At 42.5% G+C, this 17,448-nt stretch overlaps 1 protein-coding gene across 5 annotated transcripts in view; it reads right to left on the reverse strand.

The window, feature by feature from the left end:
* The window catches only part of TCTN1 (tectonic family member 1), a 26,280-nt gene extending 15,761 nt beyond the window's left edge, over positions 1-10,519 (reverse strand). For 3 of the 5 annotated variants that reach the window (XM_045296743.1, XM_045296744.1, XM_004709581.2), the window contains exons 1-4: positions 10,282-10,519; positions 5,439-5,559; positions 3,119-3,249; positions 814-956 (exon numbers count right to left, since the gene is read on the reverse strand). In XM_045296743.1, coding sequence (XP_045152678.1) covers positions 814-956; positions 3,119-3,249; positions 5,439-5,559; positions 10,282-10,507 — 621 coding nt within the window. In that variant the 5' untranslated portion in view covers positions 10,508-10,519. Of the gene's footprint in view, positions 1-813; positions 957-1,134; positions 1,232-3,118; positions 3,250-5,438; positions 5,560-10,281 lie in introns of those variants that run through there. The other 2 variants (XM_045296745.1, XM_045296746.1) reach the window with 2 other exon arrangements.
* Positions 10,520-17,448: the final 6,929 nt, after the last annotated feature.

The following is a 17,448-nucleotide window of genomic DNA, read 5'->3' on the forward strand; positions in this document are numbered from 1 at the left end:
ACACACATCAATTGTGTAAAGCGCATTTGTACATCGTTTCTCAAGACATTTTCTCTCCATTTAAACCCCTGACATTAGGTCCTCATTTTTCCCCTCCCTCCCCCTATTGTTATATATAGTTACATATGCACATGCCTGTTTTAGACCTCCATAAATGTCCTTTGCCTCCTAGTTTTTCCTCTATTTCCTTTTATTTTCCTCTTGTCCCACTATCATGTTTGGCCTTCATTCAGGTTTCAGTCATTTCTCTCGGCTACACTGCCCTTGATTAAGCACCCCCAGGCATCCTATGCCCTCCTTGCCATCGATTTTAGATCAGTCGTTGTTCCCTTGTCTCTGGGTGAGCCTTCCCATTTTTATAGCATCTACCTCTATGCTTTGAACTTATCTAGACTGATCTTATATGGCTTTTATAGTTTTCTCTTTAAAAGATATGTCCACAAAACTTTGTTCAAAGTTTCAACCAAGTTAATATCCATCACATTTGAAAGGTGATTAATGAATAATAATGCTAATACAATAGCACCCATCGTCTTCACTGTAACACTAAATGTGATTATGAGAAGGGGACCGAGTGCCCGACTAATCCACTCCGAGTTCCCAGCAACATGCTGCACGCATCTGCTGTATCACTGAGCTTCAGAAGAGCAAGGAACCCTGCCGGGACAAGATGCACTGCACCCAGACTGAAAGGCCTGCTGAACCCTGTGTCTGGGGAAGCCAGTCTCACTGGTAACACAGTGAAAAGAGGACTTTCGAGGAAGCACAGGCTACGTGACTCGGTGAGTCGGCCCAGCCAGGCTCTGGGCTCACCTCATACTTGGCCAAAGTGTTTGAAGCATCCCCTTGGGTCGCAGAAGAAGCTAATGAAGGGAAACCACGAGATGTTTTCACGAGTTCATCAAAATTGTTTTCATCCGGCACTTCAGGAGTAACAAAAGATAATGCTGGTTTATCTGGGTTTGGGAGAGGAAAAGTATTTTAAATCAGCATAAAATACAATATGTATAGTATGTATTCCCCATCTAATATTTTGAAAAGTCTTTAGTAGCATTAAAACTGATGAGAAAAGACAGAGTCTTTTCTATGTTCATACTGAATCTCTGTTAAATACAGAGGCTCCCCAGCCCTCACCTGCTTCTCCAACAGTGTGGAAGCAATGGTTTCTAGGAGGCTTAAGTCCTGACTCTTCTTCTAGCCCATCCATCCAAGGGGAGTGCTCTCGGATGGTCTGGGAAAGAAAGAATCCCATTTCAACTTCACAGCCCCTTTCCAAATCCTAAGGCATAAAGTGCTGGGTTCAAAGAAGGGAGACGGCTGGTGTGGGCACTGGGCTGCGCTGTGTGTCAGGGGCATAAGGACGACTGACCAGGCTACTCTCGGGCCACGCGCCCAAGTGTTCAATCACAAAATACCCAAGGGCTTCCTAAGGTCTGTGGAAAAATAGAATGGAAAGATAATGCAATTTTCCCACTAACTTTTTTTAAATCATTTTATTGGGGGCTCGTACAACTCCTTATCACAATCCATACATACATCCATTGTGTCAAGCACATTTGTACATTTGTTGCCATCATCATTTTCAAAACATTTTCTTTCTACTTGAGCCCTTGGTATCACCTTCTTATTTTTCCCCCCTCCTTCCCTCCCTCATGAACCCTTGATAATTTGTGTTATTATTTTTTCATGTCTTACACTGTCCAATGTCTCACTTCACCCACTTTTCTGTTGTCCATCCTCCTGGGAGGGGGTTATATGTCGATCATTGTGATAGGTTCCCCCTTTCTTCCCCCACCTTCCCCTTACCTTCCTGGTATCGCTACTCTCAATATTGGTCCTGAGGAGGTTACCTGACCTGGATTCCCTGTGTTTCCAGCTCTTATCTGCACCCGTATAAATGCTCTGGTCTAGACAGATTTGTAAAGTAGAATTGGAGTCATGATAATGGAGGGGAGGAAGCATTAAAGAATTAGAGGAAAATCACAAGGTTCAACCTAGAACCTCCTCCCAGAGGGACAAATAATGGAAAAGTGAGTGAGGGGCGACAGATGACGATGTAAGATATGGGGAAAATAATCGATAACTTATCAAGGATTCGTGAGGGAGGGTGGGCAGGGGAGGGAGGGGGAAAATGGGGAGCTGATATCAGGGGCTCAAGTGGGAAGAGAATGCTTTGAAAATGATGATGGCAGTATATGTGCAATTGTGCTTGACACACTGGATGAATGTATGGATTGTGATAAGAGATATAAGAGCCCACAATACAAGTATTTAAAAAAAAGAAAGAACTAGAGGGAAATTGTATGTTTCATCAGTGTTATACTGCACCCTGATTGGCTCATCTCTTCCTTTTGACCCTTCTCTAAGGGGATGTCCAATTGCCTACAGATGAGCATTGGGTCTCCACTCCACACTCCCCCTCTCCCCCACAAACTTTTTGAAGCCCCTTCATTTAAAGACACTATGAAAAGATAACAAACAAGTTCAATAAATGAGTTGACCCTTGGACTTCAAGGTGTTGATCATGTTTCACACCTACACGTACTTTGGACCCAGACACCAATTTGAGGCAAATGCTCAGATAAAAATAAAAGTCCTGTTTTCATGCAAATATTCTTAGTAAAAATAAAAGAGGAAAAGGAAATCAAAACCACAAGTACCGTTCAAAGCTGAACCTGATTCTCAACCATTAAACCAAGAGTGGGGGGAAAAAGCAGCACCGCCATTTATGTAAGTAAATCTGGGTTCTTATCTGTGGCTACATATTATGAACACTTATAAAATCAAATATGAGATCCCAGAAGGCAAGCACAATTACGTTTCAAGAAGAGGTGTGCACCCACTAGCAGAGTTGACGTCAGCTGTTAAGCGGTAGTGAAGAATTTCCTATGTGAAGTAACACTGTTCATGAGCAAGTAGTAAGTGTGCCCGTGCTTACCTTGCTTGTTGGGACACCCACCACTGTGCGTGACTCACTGCTCTGAGGCCCCTGGCGGGTGCCTATGAACTAACCTCAGAAAATGCACCCTCCCCAAGCTCTAAGAACTTAGCCAGAAAGTCACTTTAAAAGCAACAGTTGCCCAGAACTTCACAAGATAGTCCAATGTCAAATACTTACTATTTGTAATATGAATACAGAAAATCGATGGGTTGATCCTTGTAACAATTTTAAATATCCTTTGGGGTGGACTGGCTGTAAGATTCATGGAGTAGGTGGCTGCTTTCTGACTGCAAAACTGGCTATCACCCCTACAAACAGAGATGAAAACACAACAAAGCCTTAAGGCATACGCACACAATGTTAGCAAGATTATTTCAAATCTGTCAGATACCTACCTGTCCTGTGCTCAGGGTTAACAGCTACACTGAGGAGATTTACGAAGGTGTGATGTGAGAGCAGAATCCACTTGTATTGCGTTTATTCAATGTTGAAATGTTTGGCATTTGAAACTTTTCTCTCTCATGGGGAAAAAAATTTTAAGACCAGGGAAATAATCTGACAGAGACTTTTGGAGAGTGTGAAATTGTTTGAGGCACAATTTCATGTAAATAAACCCAGTAAATTCCAACAGACTCCATTCAAGACATGTTTGAGGAACTTAAGCTTGTTTATAACTACTTGTCTTCAGGATAAGACTGTTTTCAAAGATTGTGAAAAAATGTGAAGTGACCTGGAAGTTTCTGGGCTTAGCACTTTCAGCAGGTCTTGAACTAAGACCAGACTTGACAAACCCCAACCAGATAATCAAATATAATTATGGAAGAAAAGCCGAAGATTTTATAAATATTAGGTAGTATCAAAATAAAATTTTTATTCATTTAGTTTCTACATACAAAGTTACCCATGCACTTTCATGAAGGCAGCTAAGGATTCACCCCTAACTTCTAAACTTTGCTCTTATAAAGTTTTACTGGAACACAGCCATGCCGTTACTTACATTATTGTCTATAGAGGCCTTTGTTCAATAATGGCAGGGATCAGTAACTTTGGCAGAGACTGCCAAATTTTATTTATCTAGCCCTTTCCAGAAAAGATGGCTGACCTCTATTCTGAAAATGCCATGGCTTGGGTCAGGTGAACCTTGTTCCTGTAAGTGACATCTTTGCTTCTGAACACTTTCAAGAAGTCTTTGGCAACAGATTTGCCCAATGCACTATGCCTTTTGCTTTCTTGTCTGCTGCTTCTAAGAGTGATGATTGTAGGTCCAAATAAGAGAACATCCCTGACAACTTCAATCTATTTTTCCATTGATCATGATGTTACTAAAACCATTCCTCTTTCCTGTCTTAGGAAGTACAGGAGCCGGGGGTGGGGGGGTGGGCGGGTAGCAGTGAGATTTCTGCTTCACTCCACGGCTCTTGTACTTCCTCGGGAAGTATGGTCATTCGAGGTCATCCAAGTGGCCAGAACATGAATGTGACTGCAACCCCTAGCTCTCCATGCATCCTGATAATAGAAGAAGTAGACTCAATTTCCTATTGGCCAGTAAGGGAGTACCTCACGGGAAAAACCCATTTCATAAACTTCCAGAAAGGATTCACCCTAGGAAGTATCAATTGCTAACATTTACTAAAGATAAAAATTAAATGAATGATCTCTGAACAATAAATTGGTCCCATCCTGAATAAATTACCCTCTTTTGAGTACTGCCAGAGAACACTTTGGAATCTGAATTACGAGAATCAGAACATTCTGAACAGGCTATTTCTTTACATTATCAACGAAAAGGAATGTCACATGCAATTGTGCTCCCACCTGACGTGAACAGGGAGAACTTCAGGCACAATTACAGAAGAGAAAGGTATGCACAAGCTTTCCTGATTACCTATTTCATTTTTTTGTTTCAAATACTACATCTCCTTTAAAAACTGTAAAATTGAAAAATTAAACTGTACTAATGTGCTTGACACAATGGATGCATGTATGGATTGTGATAGTTGTATGAGCCCCCCACAAAATTATTTTCAAAAAAGAAAAAAAATAAACTGTGCTTTCTGCCCTAGGCTATACATGAGACTAATTCCCTGATATAGAAACACTTTATAAATCAAGCCGATATGCAGTGCAACCTCTAAACCTGGAGAGATTTCACGATGCTCTTTAGAAAAGGCATGCACTGTCATCTGGCAGGAGCCTTGGTAGCATTGTGGGTTAAGCATTGGGCTAATAACCATAAAGTCGATGATTCAAACCCACCAGCCTCTACAGGTGAAGGATGAGGTTGTCTGCGCCCATAAAGATTCATATGGTCCTACAGGCTCACTGTGTGTTGGAATCGACTCGATGGCAGTGGGCTCCCTTCTGTCTGAATCCAGATAAGAGAAAGATGCTCCCCTACACACTGGTTTGCACAGTCCTAAGACCTCGGTTTTCCTGCCTCCATGCCCAAACACTATCCTGGGTAAATTTCCCAGAACTGCACGTGTCAAAAACTTACGTGACAACTGGAACTGAGCAAGCAGAGAAGACACTGAAATCCGTGGGGCTGCAATCAGGATCACAGCAGCAGTTGACATCACACTGTGCTGGGGACAAGTCACACACACACAGAGCAGCAACTACAGTAAGGGGACAGGGGAGGACACAGCATCACCATCAGCAGGTGGTGACTGCCCTCTGCCACTACTATGTACTACAACAGGTTTCACACAAGGGTCTGTTATCTTCCCCACTGTATTTTGAAATTTGTGAATGAAAATTAAGTCAATTTGAGCACTCCTCAATCAGAGAGGTCCCCAAAGTGGCAAGTCTTCTGACTTACTTGGGGTCTGTCGGTCCTACCAACAGATGCTGATTCGATAAGCTGATCATAAGATCCAGGCATCTGTATCTCACAAAAATTCCCCAGGTGGTGCTTACAATTATGACAGGTTTCAGACCCAGCATGCTAAGTGGCTGGGCCTCACCTTACGGACCACTTGACCTTGAAATGGCAGCTTTCTCTAAATCCCCACTCTGGAACGTCTGATTCAGAGGAATGGCTGACCTAGGAAACAGGATTTTCAATCGTGTCCCTCTCACCATCCCTAACCTGTAGTCTTGTAACGGATCCCATCTTCACAAACCACTGGCCAAGAGTCAGAATGATTCAGGATTTAGTAGTTGAGGTTCTACAAATATTTTTGTAAATCAGACATTAAAAAGCCAAGAATGTCAATTTTAGGACTACAGTGTACCTGTCCTAAGCCATGGTGGTTTGAATGATTTTATATGCACATGAGAACTGGACAACGAATAGGGAAGATTGAAGAAATGATGCCTTTAAGTTACGGTGTTAGTGAAGAATATTGAATACCTCATGGATTGCCAAAAGGTGGTACTACGGCAGCACAGTGGGCTGCTAAGCACATGTTCAGTGGTTTAAATCCACTGGCTGATGGAGAAAAATGAGGCTTTCTGCTCCTGTAGATCGACAGCCTCTAGCGGGCAGTTCTACTGTGTCCTATCCGGTTGCTCTGACTTGGAATCAACATGAAGGCAGAGAGTTTGGTTTTGCCGGAAGGAAGTAGAGCCAGATGTGCTGCTCCTTAGAAGCAAGTATGGCAAGACTTGGTCTCATATACTTTTGACGTTATCCCCAGACCCGGAGGACATCATCCTTGAGCAAGTAGAGTGTCAGTGAGAACAAGGAAGGTCCTCACGGAGAGGGACTGACACAGTGGCTGCAAACACAGATGGAGGCATAGCAATGATTGTGAGGGCTGGCAGTGTCTTGTTCTGTGGTACACAGAGCCACTATGAGTCAGAACTGACTTGCTGCCACCTAACAATAACAGCAAATTAAGACAAGGTGTGTGTGTATACAGGAATCCCACCTACCAACATTTAAGTATTAGTAGTGATGGTTATCTGGATTTTTAATTCCCTATTCATTTTGTTAAAACAGAAACCTAAAAAAAATTTTTCCCAAACAATAGCATGCATGACAATGAGCCCCTGAATTCAAGGCCCTGATGACTGTCTGGTGGGACTGAGGGGTAGGGGAGAGGTCATTTGATCCATGTTTTCTTTTTTGTCAAAAGGATCTCAGCAAATATAGTATAAAATTCAGAGTTGCTAATGCTGCCAAAGGATCCACACAAGCATTTTTGTCTTTAGGGTTTAAGTATTTTCATGGACAGAAAGATATGCTTTCAAAACATCTACCCCCCAAAAGCAAAAACATTGCCTGGGGAAATAAAATGTGTTGGTGAGTGGAAGGGAAGGGTTTTATCAGAAAGGAAAGCCTTTCTCAGTCTGAGACACAAAAATTTTCCCTCCTAAGTTTACGTACTTCTCTCTAGCCAAGGACTTCTCTATGTGCTTAGTAAAATGATGATGCAAACTTGTGCAAGCAAATGTAAATAAGAACATTTAGGTTCCCTGACTTATGTGGCTAAGATTACAATCTTCTTTTCTGTAACTTAAAACCCTTGGAAGCAGCTTTAAGACTACTAAGGCAAAGCAATAGTGTTAAATAACTCCACTTGGGGAAAAATGGGTCTCCAACCAGGATGTAAGTGTACTTAATCAACCAGCAAGTATCTGCTGAGCACTGTAAGGGTCTAAGTAGCTCTCGGCTATTCTTCCACACCTATTACCACCTACATGCCTGCTTCTGAGAGAAGGGTGCTAATGAACAGAGCTCAGATTCAAGACCAACAGTCCCCACTCTTGCCTGCCACCAACACTGGCTGCAACCCATTCTGCAAATGACTGTCCCCTTTATTCAGAACCAGCCTCCTGCTCGAGTATTTCCCAGCAGTGTGGCCTTACACAAAGCAGGGACTTCACCCATCTGAAAACCTAGGGGTAACATCATGGAGTGTTATAAGAGAGACATGTGAAACATCACAGATGAAGTATTTAGCACAATGCCTACCATGTAGTCAAACACCCCCTCACTGCCTTAGAGTTCACTCCAGCTCACTGCGGCCCATAGGATGGGGTACAGATGTTTATTAGGGTTTCTGAGATGCTTAGTTTTTATGCAAACAGACACAATGGTCTTCTGAGGAGCCGCTGGTGGGTTTGAAACACGGACCTTGAGGTTAGCTGCCCAACACTTACAAATGACAGTTATCATTCCTGTGGCAGGTCTAAAGAGCCATCCTTTACAAAGACGAGGATAGATATAAATGTAATGGAAAAAGAGCCCTGAACCTAAGCCATTCATTTGGGAAGGACTTTCCTATTAAATGCCGAACACCTTGCCTTATTCTGTCTTAATTTATTACTGATTTAACTTCCTTAGTAATTGGTCATATCAAGTTTAAATACAAAGCAGTTTTGTTCCTAACTATTAAATGAACAAAGATACTTCACTGTATTTTTTTCTTAGGAGCCTGGGTGGTGCTCTGGTATAAGTGTTGGACTGCTAACCACTTGGTGGGAGAAAGACGATCGTTATGAGTTGGAATCGACTTAATGAAAATGAGTTGTTGGGCTTTGGGGGGTACTTTTTCTTACAAACCACTCATAATTTATAATGTAGGCCATTGGGAGAATAGTCATCTGATAATGACTTTTCTAGTTAATCCTGGGAGCCCTGGAGGTGTAGTGGTTATGTAGTTCGAAATCACCAGCAGCTCCAGAGGAGAAAGATGAGACTTTCTATTCTCATAAAGTTACAGTCTCTGAAACCACAAAGGGTTGTTCTACATAGGGTTGCTTTAAGTCGGAATCAACTCGATGGCAGTAAGTTTAAGTTTTTTGAGTTAATACTGAGCCTTATCCAACTTCAGAAGGGATACTGTTTTCTTAAATGGAGTCAAAATATACTGAGGTAGCTCTCAGTATTCAGTCAGGAAATCTATCGCATCTAACCACCTATCTCTTTAGAGATCTAAATGCCTTTGAAAATCTTCTGTTTGCCATGAACTCTCACCCCAGAAAAAAAGTATATACAAAAGAATTTGCACTCAATCTCAGGGGGTCATGGGCACTCCCTAAAGTCAGCCATGGCAAATCAGATTATAAAAGTCATTACATGTAACTTGTTTTACAGCATCCTATTTTGAGATACGTTAATTACCCCTACACAGTTGAACCTGGAACAAAACCCCTTCTCCCTTCACAGTTAACAATCCACATATAACTTGCAATACCCCCAGAAGTACTGATAGCCAACTGTGGACCCTACCAATCATATAAACAGAACGCTAACATCTACTTTGTATATTATCTGTATTAGATACTGCACCCATATAAAAGCTGCATTTTCAATATGAGATAAAAGGTGTCTCGCCAAAAGGGCAATGTTTTCATACCTGCTGCATACTCTTGCAGCAATGGCATTATAAATTTCCTTTTTTTAAAACTGGTCCTTACCCTGGACTCCTTTATCTTTAAATACAGACCTCTATCTATGCTACAGATCAAGCACTTCAGCTTTTTCTGGTAATGCCCTGAGCTTGCTTCTTCGGAGTACTTCCCACATCGCTGGTGACACTTCCTACGGGTCCCAGGTGTTACTCACTGTTTGCGGTAGTGCACTGATCACAATGAAAATACTCAAATACTCAAGGACCTTATGAACTCATTTTACTGAGAAACACAATTCACAGAAGAGACAAGTGGCTCACACAGAGATGGAAGATTCGCATCTAAGTCAGTGGTTCTCAACCTTCCTAATGCCTAGACCTTTCGTACAGTTCCTCATGTGGTGGTGACCCCCCAACCATAAAATTATTTTCGTTGCTACTTCATCACTGTCATTTTGCTACTGTGATGAATCGGGTAACCCTGTGAAAGGTCGTTCGACACCACCATCCCCAAAGGGGTCGCGAACCCGATGGAGAACCGCTAATCTAAGTGGTCTGGAACAATTGAACCGCACGTTGTTCAAAGGTCACTGGCATATGAATCCCCCTAATCCTAACCCTCACCAAATACATTCCTATGACGAACAACACCAGAGGAATCCTGAGCGTTGAAATGTAAAGGCTGTGACCTAGGAAATATTTGTGAACTAGACTTCTGGTATCGCTTTAATACAGTAAGTTAAAGAAGGCATCCTACTACCCATTTGACTTCCGATTCGAATGTATGTCCTTTCGCATTCCTATGACTACTGTTCGAAAATCCTTGCGCCATCCAGCTCTCTGAGCCTCTGTTTCCCGCTTTATATAAAGGGGGTACTCACAGCTAACTCAGGGGTTGTTGGGAGAATTACACAATGCCTAAGAAACATTCGGAGATGCCTGGCGCACAATGTGTTCAGCAAACATTAGCTATCGCCCTCATTAGTACAACCTCTCACGGATCATTCTGGGCCCCAGGAGTTGGCACTTTGTACCCACCGTCGGTGATCGGGGTGGGCCTGGGACCGGATGAGCGGTCTGGCGCCCTAGGGGTGGCAGGGGGCCGAGACGACAGGGAGACTCCGAGCGTGGCCGGGGCTGCCTCGGTGGAGCTGAGGCCCTCCGTCGTTCCCACAGGGGTGGCCCCCGTCTGCGTGCTTACCGGGGCCCAGCGGCCCAGGAGCACGAACACCTGCAGAAGCGGCTGGAAGGCCCGCGGCCCCATCGCCCAGCTGACGTGAGCGCAGGTCAGACCGCGGACCCCGCGTTGCCTGGCAACCGGGCAGCCGGGCGCGGTGCATCACGGGAAGGAGTGCGCGAAGCCGCGCGAGACGGCGGGAAGCAGGGGGCGTGGACATCCCGGCAGCTCTTCTATGCAGATTGCCGGGTTCCACCCTAGGAGATCCTGCTTCCCATAGGTTTGGCGTAGACCCCGGGAATCAGGATTCCTAACAACGTCCTGACGTATCCGGTGAGGAGACGCGACGTTAAGAACGGAGAGGTCAATACTACGTCCTCTGAGTCCTGTGGAAAAACGCGAGCGCCGCACGACCATCCTTGGACTCAAGTCTATTCGGGGGGGAGCCCCCTCGACCTTGGCTATGCTTTTTTTGATGTTTGCATCCCGGGAGGTCAGCAAGTCACTTCTAGCGTGATGTGGTAAGGGGAACAATCGAACGCTTAACTTTTCCAACTGACAAAAAACATTGACAAAAATTAGGTAGAATAATTTTTAAATCTCACAGGAAGAAACAAAGCAAATCTACTTTAATTCTGCAAAGTGATACGGTGACCACGAGACGGAAATCTTTGGATTCTAAACTGGCATAGTTACCAAGGGAACCTGATTATACGTTGAACGCTTAATATCCTTACAGTTCAGAAGCAGATGTCAAAATATTAAAACATATCCTAGTACTTACAAGAAACGTATTTGCCAATTCAGAAAAATGCCAAAACGGCACATACACCTAGTTTATTAAATATATTCCGCAAACCTAAGCCCTCCAAGTAACAGCTTTAGCATCTTTCTGTAGCATTTCAGAGAAAGTGTATAGAAACGTAGTTCGATCTCTCAAATGTGTAACAGAATTTACAAAATTTTTCTTCAACAGATTGCTTTAGCATCTGAAATTCACTTTTAATACGGATGAAAACTTCCCTTAAAAAAACAAATGCTATGTTTTCCAAGCTTGAATCTCATAACTTCTAAATCCAGGACTTATAAAAAAGAAAAAATTTCCCCAGGATTTCATGTTTTGTTTTTTATTCCTTAAACTTCTAAAGACCAAATCATTTTCTGCCTTGATTTTTTAAATTTTGCTTATGGTTTTTGTTGAAACCATATATCTTCAGTAATGACAGGCATTTTGAATAAAATGAAAATTATATAGGAATATGGATTTTCATATAATTAGTAGGACAGATATACCCTAGGGGTCTTGGGTGCAAGGGGTGGAATGAGGCCCCTTTCTTCAGATTCATAAAACTATACAGATCTCCCACCAGGTGGCAACACACAAAGTGGGATGGAAGGCCCCCACTAAACCTGAGAGGTGGACAATGGCAGTGAGCACTGTGTGTGCCCTGGGTCACAGAAGAGTTAACATATATAAACCACTCAACCCTACTTTCTGTTTTGAAATCTCAAGATTAAATGTTGATAAAGTGCCCTGTGACTTTAACATTTTTGTGTTTATGATGATATGACCTCTGAGCTCCTCTTCAAATCTCTCAAGGCCATGACTCCCGCTTTGAGAAATAATCTTATCTCCCCTTCTTGTCCCATCAAACACTTAGTGGATGACCAGTAACATCCTAGATGATAACATATTACATACTTGGAATAACGGTTGCATCCACTTTGTCAGAACCTCTTTGCCAACCTTAGGAAAACTGTACCTTTCCTTTCACAGGTGCCTGGTTTCTGTCAGGTGAGCCAAGCTTTTGAAATCTTTGAACCTAGAGGATCATTCTCTCTTTCTTCTGCCTGCCCTTAGCAAGTTACCTTATTCAGCCTGATATTTTTCCCCCTGTTTTGTCCCACATTGGCACAATGGGTTAGGCGGTGGGCTCCTAACCAAAAGATTGGTAGTTCAAACCCACCAGCTGCTCTATGGAAGAAAGATACAAGTTTGCTTCTGTAAATATAACCTCATAAATCTTATATGGAGTTCTACCCTGTCCCATAGGGTCACTGTGAGTCAGAATCAACTTGATGGCAGTGGGTTCGGTTGTTTTGTTTCTTTACAGCATCTAGGGCAGTGGTTCTCAACCTTCCTAATGCCGTGACCCTTTAATGCAGTTCCTCATGTTGTGGTGACCTCCCAACCATAAAATTATTTTCATTGCTACTTCATCACTGTCATTTCGCTACAGTTTTGAATCGGGCGACCCCTGTGAAAGGGTCGTTCAACCCCCAAAGGGGTTGCAACCCACAGGTTGAGAACCACTGATCTAGGAGATTCATACATATTTGTGATTTAAGATATCCATCTATTTCACTGGGATTGCTGGCATTCTCCATTCTTTACAGCCTGTGCCAACTGCTTTAGGAGCAGTAAAGATAGTTCAGCTTGGAAGTCTCTGCTTAGAAACTGCTGCATATGAAGAGCCTGATAAAGCGAAGACATAGGAGTAGCTAAAATCCACCCAACCCACAGCCACAGGGTTCCCAAGCCTACAAATCCATCTGGAAGCAGTTGGCTTCTTCCTTTTCTTGTAGAGCAGCTAGTGGGTTTGAACTGCTGACCAAATGGAGCCACCCAATACTTAACTCACTGTGCCACTAGGACTCCTTTAGGAGTAGCTGGGGCAGGGGGAGTTATGGCTTGCTTTATAAGGCAATGTTAAGCACTCATCATAATCTTTGGTATAGTCTGAGATGAATGTATTATTACCCCAGTCATGCGAATGCTTATATATTGACAGTTCATTCCTTTTTATTGTTGACAAATATTTCATGATAGAGATACTACAATTTGTATATCTATTCACTACCGAAAGGAAGTCCTAGATTGAGGCAATTACAAATAAAGCCACTATAAACATTCACATACAGGTTTTATAAGAACATTGATTTCATTTCTCTTGGGTACATACTTAAGGAGTGAGATTTCTGGACTGTATGGTGAGTGTATGTTTTACCTTATAATAAACCGCCAAACTGTTTTCCAAAGTGACTGCCCATTTTGCATTGTTCAGCAATGTGTGAGTTCCAGTTGCTCCCTGTACTTGTGAGCACTTTCTATGGTATCTAATTACCATTGTTGTCATTTTTGTTCTTAGCCGTTCTCTAAAATGTGTAGTATTATCAGTAGTAGTATTAGTATTGCAGTCTTACTAGTTGACTTACTAAATCCAATCACCTGTTAAGGGTACATTCACGTTGCACTTTCATTTTGGGAGTGCTCAAAAGAGTGATTTGCTATATCCAAGCATTTCAATGTTAATGTTACTTTGAACGAATCAATGTTATAAGAAGAAAGGAATTCATTTTTCTGTAGAGAAGGTGCTTTAAAAAATGGAAGTGAGCAGTCTCACAGTGTCTAAGCCATGCTGCTCTCTCCTTTCCTCCCCCACCCCCACTTGAGTTTCTAACATTCTGTGTTGTAAACGTGTTTACATCGGTGACCTCAGGGCCTGCAGGTAGTTCCTCTTTTGTTCACTCTTCACCGACATCCTGTTAGTGAGTTCTTCTTGAGACCTGAAAGAATTTTGCCCTGCCATGCGGTCAGGCAGCTCTGCTGCAACTTGTTTTAAAGCATTTACCTTTTGTTAACTTGAATTAGAAAAAATGTGGAGGCCAAAGAAAAGAAAGCACTAGACTGGATGAGCCTGTGCCAAACGCAGCAGCCTCGCAATGTTGAGTATGGTTTTCATGTGCAAAATCAAGAGCCATAATCTGGCAAGCATAAATATATTTCTAACAACAATCAACATTTTGGAATGTTCTGGAAACATCAGAGTTATTACAGCCATTGCCACAGATGGAACAAATCCTACTTCCCAAGTCGTGAGATTCCCCTCTCTCCAACTCCATTATTGTCAGTTTATCCAGGAGGATTAGAAAAAAATGAAGTTTATTCAGGTCTGTTTGAAAGAGACATCACTCACTAATCCATTTCCATCTTCCAGAAAGGATTTGCTATCTTACAAGCAGTCATCTCATCTCTCATTCTTTATGCTGTGGGTTTATACCTTGTTCTTAAGCGTTAGATTTGGAACCTCCAGGTGAGTGGTTCAAACCCCACAGCCACTCCTAGGGAGAAAGATGAAGCTGTCTGCTCCCATAAAGATTTACAGTCATGGAAGCCTAATGCAGGGTAGCTATGAATCAGAACCAACTCGATGGCAGTGAATTTGTTTTGGAGCATCATTTTAGTAGTATTTCAGGACGACATGAAGATCATTTGAGGGGTTCACTCCTCTGTGTTTCCATAGATTTCACTTTTTAGTATCATACGTAGAGAGGCAATGAACTTAACAAAAAAAATCCACACTCTGGGGTCTGTTAAAATCTCCAGTTCTGCCAATTGCTATCCGATCATGCTATTTTGACCAAGCTTTCTGTGTTCACATACACACTCATCTGTACATAATTGTGTGTGTTAGTAGATAAAGAGATTAGAGCTCCTTAATTATTCTGCCTAAATTAAAAGGGGAAAAATAGATTATCTTAAAATCTTCATTTGGAATTAACGGTCTTTTCTTCCAGGTTTAGCAAATCTAGAACCCTGATATTAAAGCACGTAGCAGCTAACCAAGAGGTTGGCAGTTTGAACCCACCAACCACTCTGTTTCCATAAAGATTACAGCTTTGGGAACCCAAGGGGCAGCTCTACTCCGCCCTCTATCTGCCCCAAAGGGCTAGCTATGAGTACAGTTAGACAAGGTTGGTGGTTCAAATCCACCAGATGCTTCTCAGGAGAAAGATGAGACTATGGGCTCCCCATGAGACTATCTGGTCCCTTTAAGATTCACAGCCTCCGGGAATCCTTGTGAGTCAGAACAGACTACTAACATGGCAGTGGGTTTTTTTGGTTTACCAATTCTGAACCCTGCAGTTTCATTTTTACCCTACAGGTGGCAGCCTCTATCACCAAAACTTGGTTAATCTCACCTGACCAGCTGAGAAAAACACTTTCATTGGCTAAGCAACTACTATGTGCCCAGGAGCCAGAGAGAAAGCCATGATCAAGCACCGTGGAGGCACTAGGGGAGCACTGAGAGTGGAGACCACAGCAGGTGACTTTGTCTGTGGGAAACTAACACTGAGGGACATAAGACAAGGATGATACTCCCTAACTTACAACAGAGAGAATCTGGAAAGCTAGGATTCCATAGTAGGAAAGCCTCCACTTTGGTAAGTTAGAGGTAAAGTCCAAGTACATTGTCCTGCTTTAAATATCGTTCCCACAGATTCTCCCCTCACAGCTATGCTGCCTTCAAGTGAGCACATGTTCGATTATATCTCCCTATAGAAGCAGACAGCCTTTTCTCTGTTCTTGCCGTGTCCACCGAACCCCCCTCACACCTTCCCCCAATGCAGGTATTAGGTTTCCTCACCTATGAGCTCAGGGACTGTAATGTAGATACCACTCACCTCGTGACGCATTTAACTACTGAATATGCATGGCTTAGGCTACCTGTAACTGTCCCAAATAAGTAAAGGTTTTTTCTCTTATCCCAGTTCCATGTGAACCATCAAGAGGGGCTGAGGTGAGCATGCTACCATAAATGTGTCTGTCTCTTTTGTTGTTTTCTCTCTCCTATCTTTCCTATCCTCTATGACTTTACTATAGTCTTTATATATTATCGCCGTACCATTGCAGCTACTGGCCCTTCAGTTGCTGGGGGCTGGTTTCCTCTGACAGTTGTCAAAAGAGGTGGCACTAAAATGATGTCCTATAAAATGTTTGTGCAGTGTTTTCAGCACTGTCATTAGTTCTAACCACACACACACACAAAATTTTTCATAAGCCCAGCTTACATGTATAGAAAATCATAGAAGGCCCAAACTGCCCTAGTTTACTTTTTGAACCTTCTTGTGTATTCTGATTGGGGCTGTCATTGCTACCCAATACTTGGAATCACATGGTTCATTTTACATATACCACAGGCACATGCTGTGATCTTCACTTTCATCACTGCCTATACATTTTTTCTTTACTTTTTTCACTGCCTATGTTTTTATAGTTGCTGAGTTTGTCACATTCCCTAGTGTATTAGCTACAAAATTGTGCTAAGTCATATTTGTGAACCTCTATCAATAGCAATTTTGAGAATGAAGTAGTAATTAAAGGAAAAGGAGGAGAAAAATCTAAAGAGGCCTCTCCTCTTGTACTAACGATGATGTTTGACACAGAAAGATTTTACCAAACCATTTCAGTATTAGTATTCATATAAGCTAAGAAATATTACAAATAAGCACTTTATAACTGTATAAAATCTTATTCTATGAATAAAGTGATTGAACATTTCTGAGGACTCTGTATGCTCTGGTTGAGAAGGAGGCCCATGGAGGAGAGGGACACCATGAGTTACTACTGCACCCCAACCCTAGTGGCACCCTTTGCCCTCTCCGAATTTGCAGTGCAGCAACTCTAGAGTCTTTCTTGTGAAAATCCTGGTTTGAGGCAGAAGCCCTCACTGTAGTCCGCTACTTAGTACCAATTGTTGTCCGGGCTCTTTGTACTCATACTTTAAAGGTTTCCCTAAGCCCCACCCTCAGAGAAAACAATGGATGCTCTGGGACATTTCGATAGTAACCCTTGCCGAAAGAAGTTGGTGGGGCAGGTTCTAGGGAAGATTTAGGAATTATAGACCAGGGACAACAACTCTTAAAAGGCCTGTATTTTTTAAAACTTAACATTTCCTTTTTTACAAAAAAAAGTATCAAAAATCAAGACATAGACCAAGAGGGGGCAGCGTAGTTCTTTAGATAGGCATTGTTCAACAGGCCCACAGAGATTGTTTCATTCTCTAGCCTTGGCGGTGCAGTGGGCTAAACATTGGACTGCTAATCCTCAGGAGAAAGACGTAGCTGTCTGTTCCCTTAAAAGATTTGCAATCAAGCCAGTCAGGGTGCGAGGTAGCAACGTTGAAACATACAACTTTCCTCTAGTTCCTAAATGCTTCCCCGCCCCACCCCTCCCCCACTATCAT

The sequence above is a fragment of the Echinops telfairi genome, unplaced genomic scaffold, assembly GCF_000313985.2.
Source record: "Echinops telfairi isolate 266 unplaced genomic scaffold, ASM31398v2 ScPeMD7_7412;HRSCAF=8450, whole genome shotgun sequence".
NCBI lineage: Eukaryota > Metazoa > Chordata > Mammalia > Afrosoricida > Tenrecidae > Echinops > Echinops telfairi.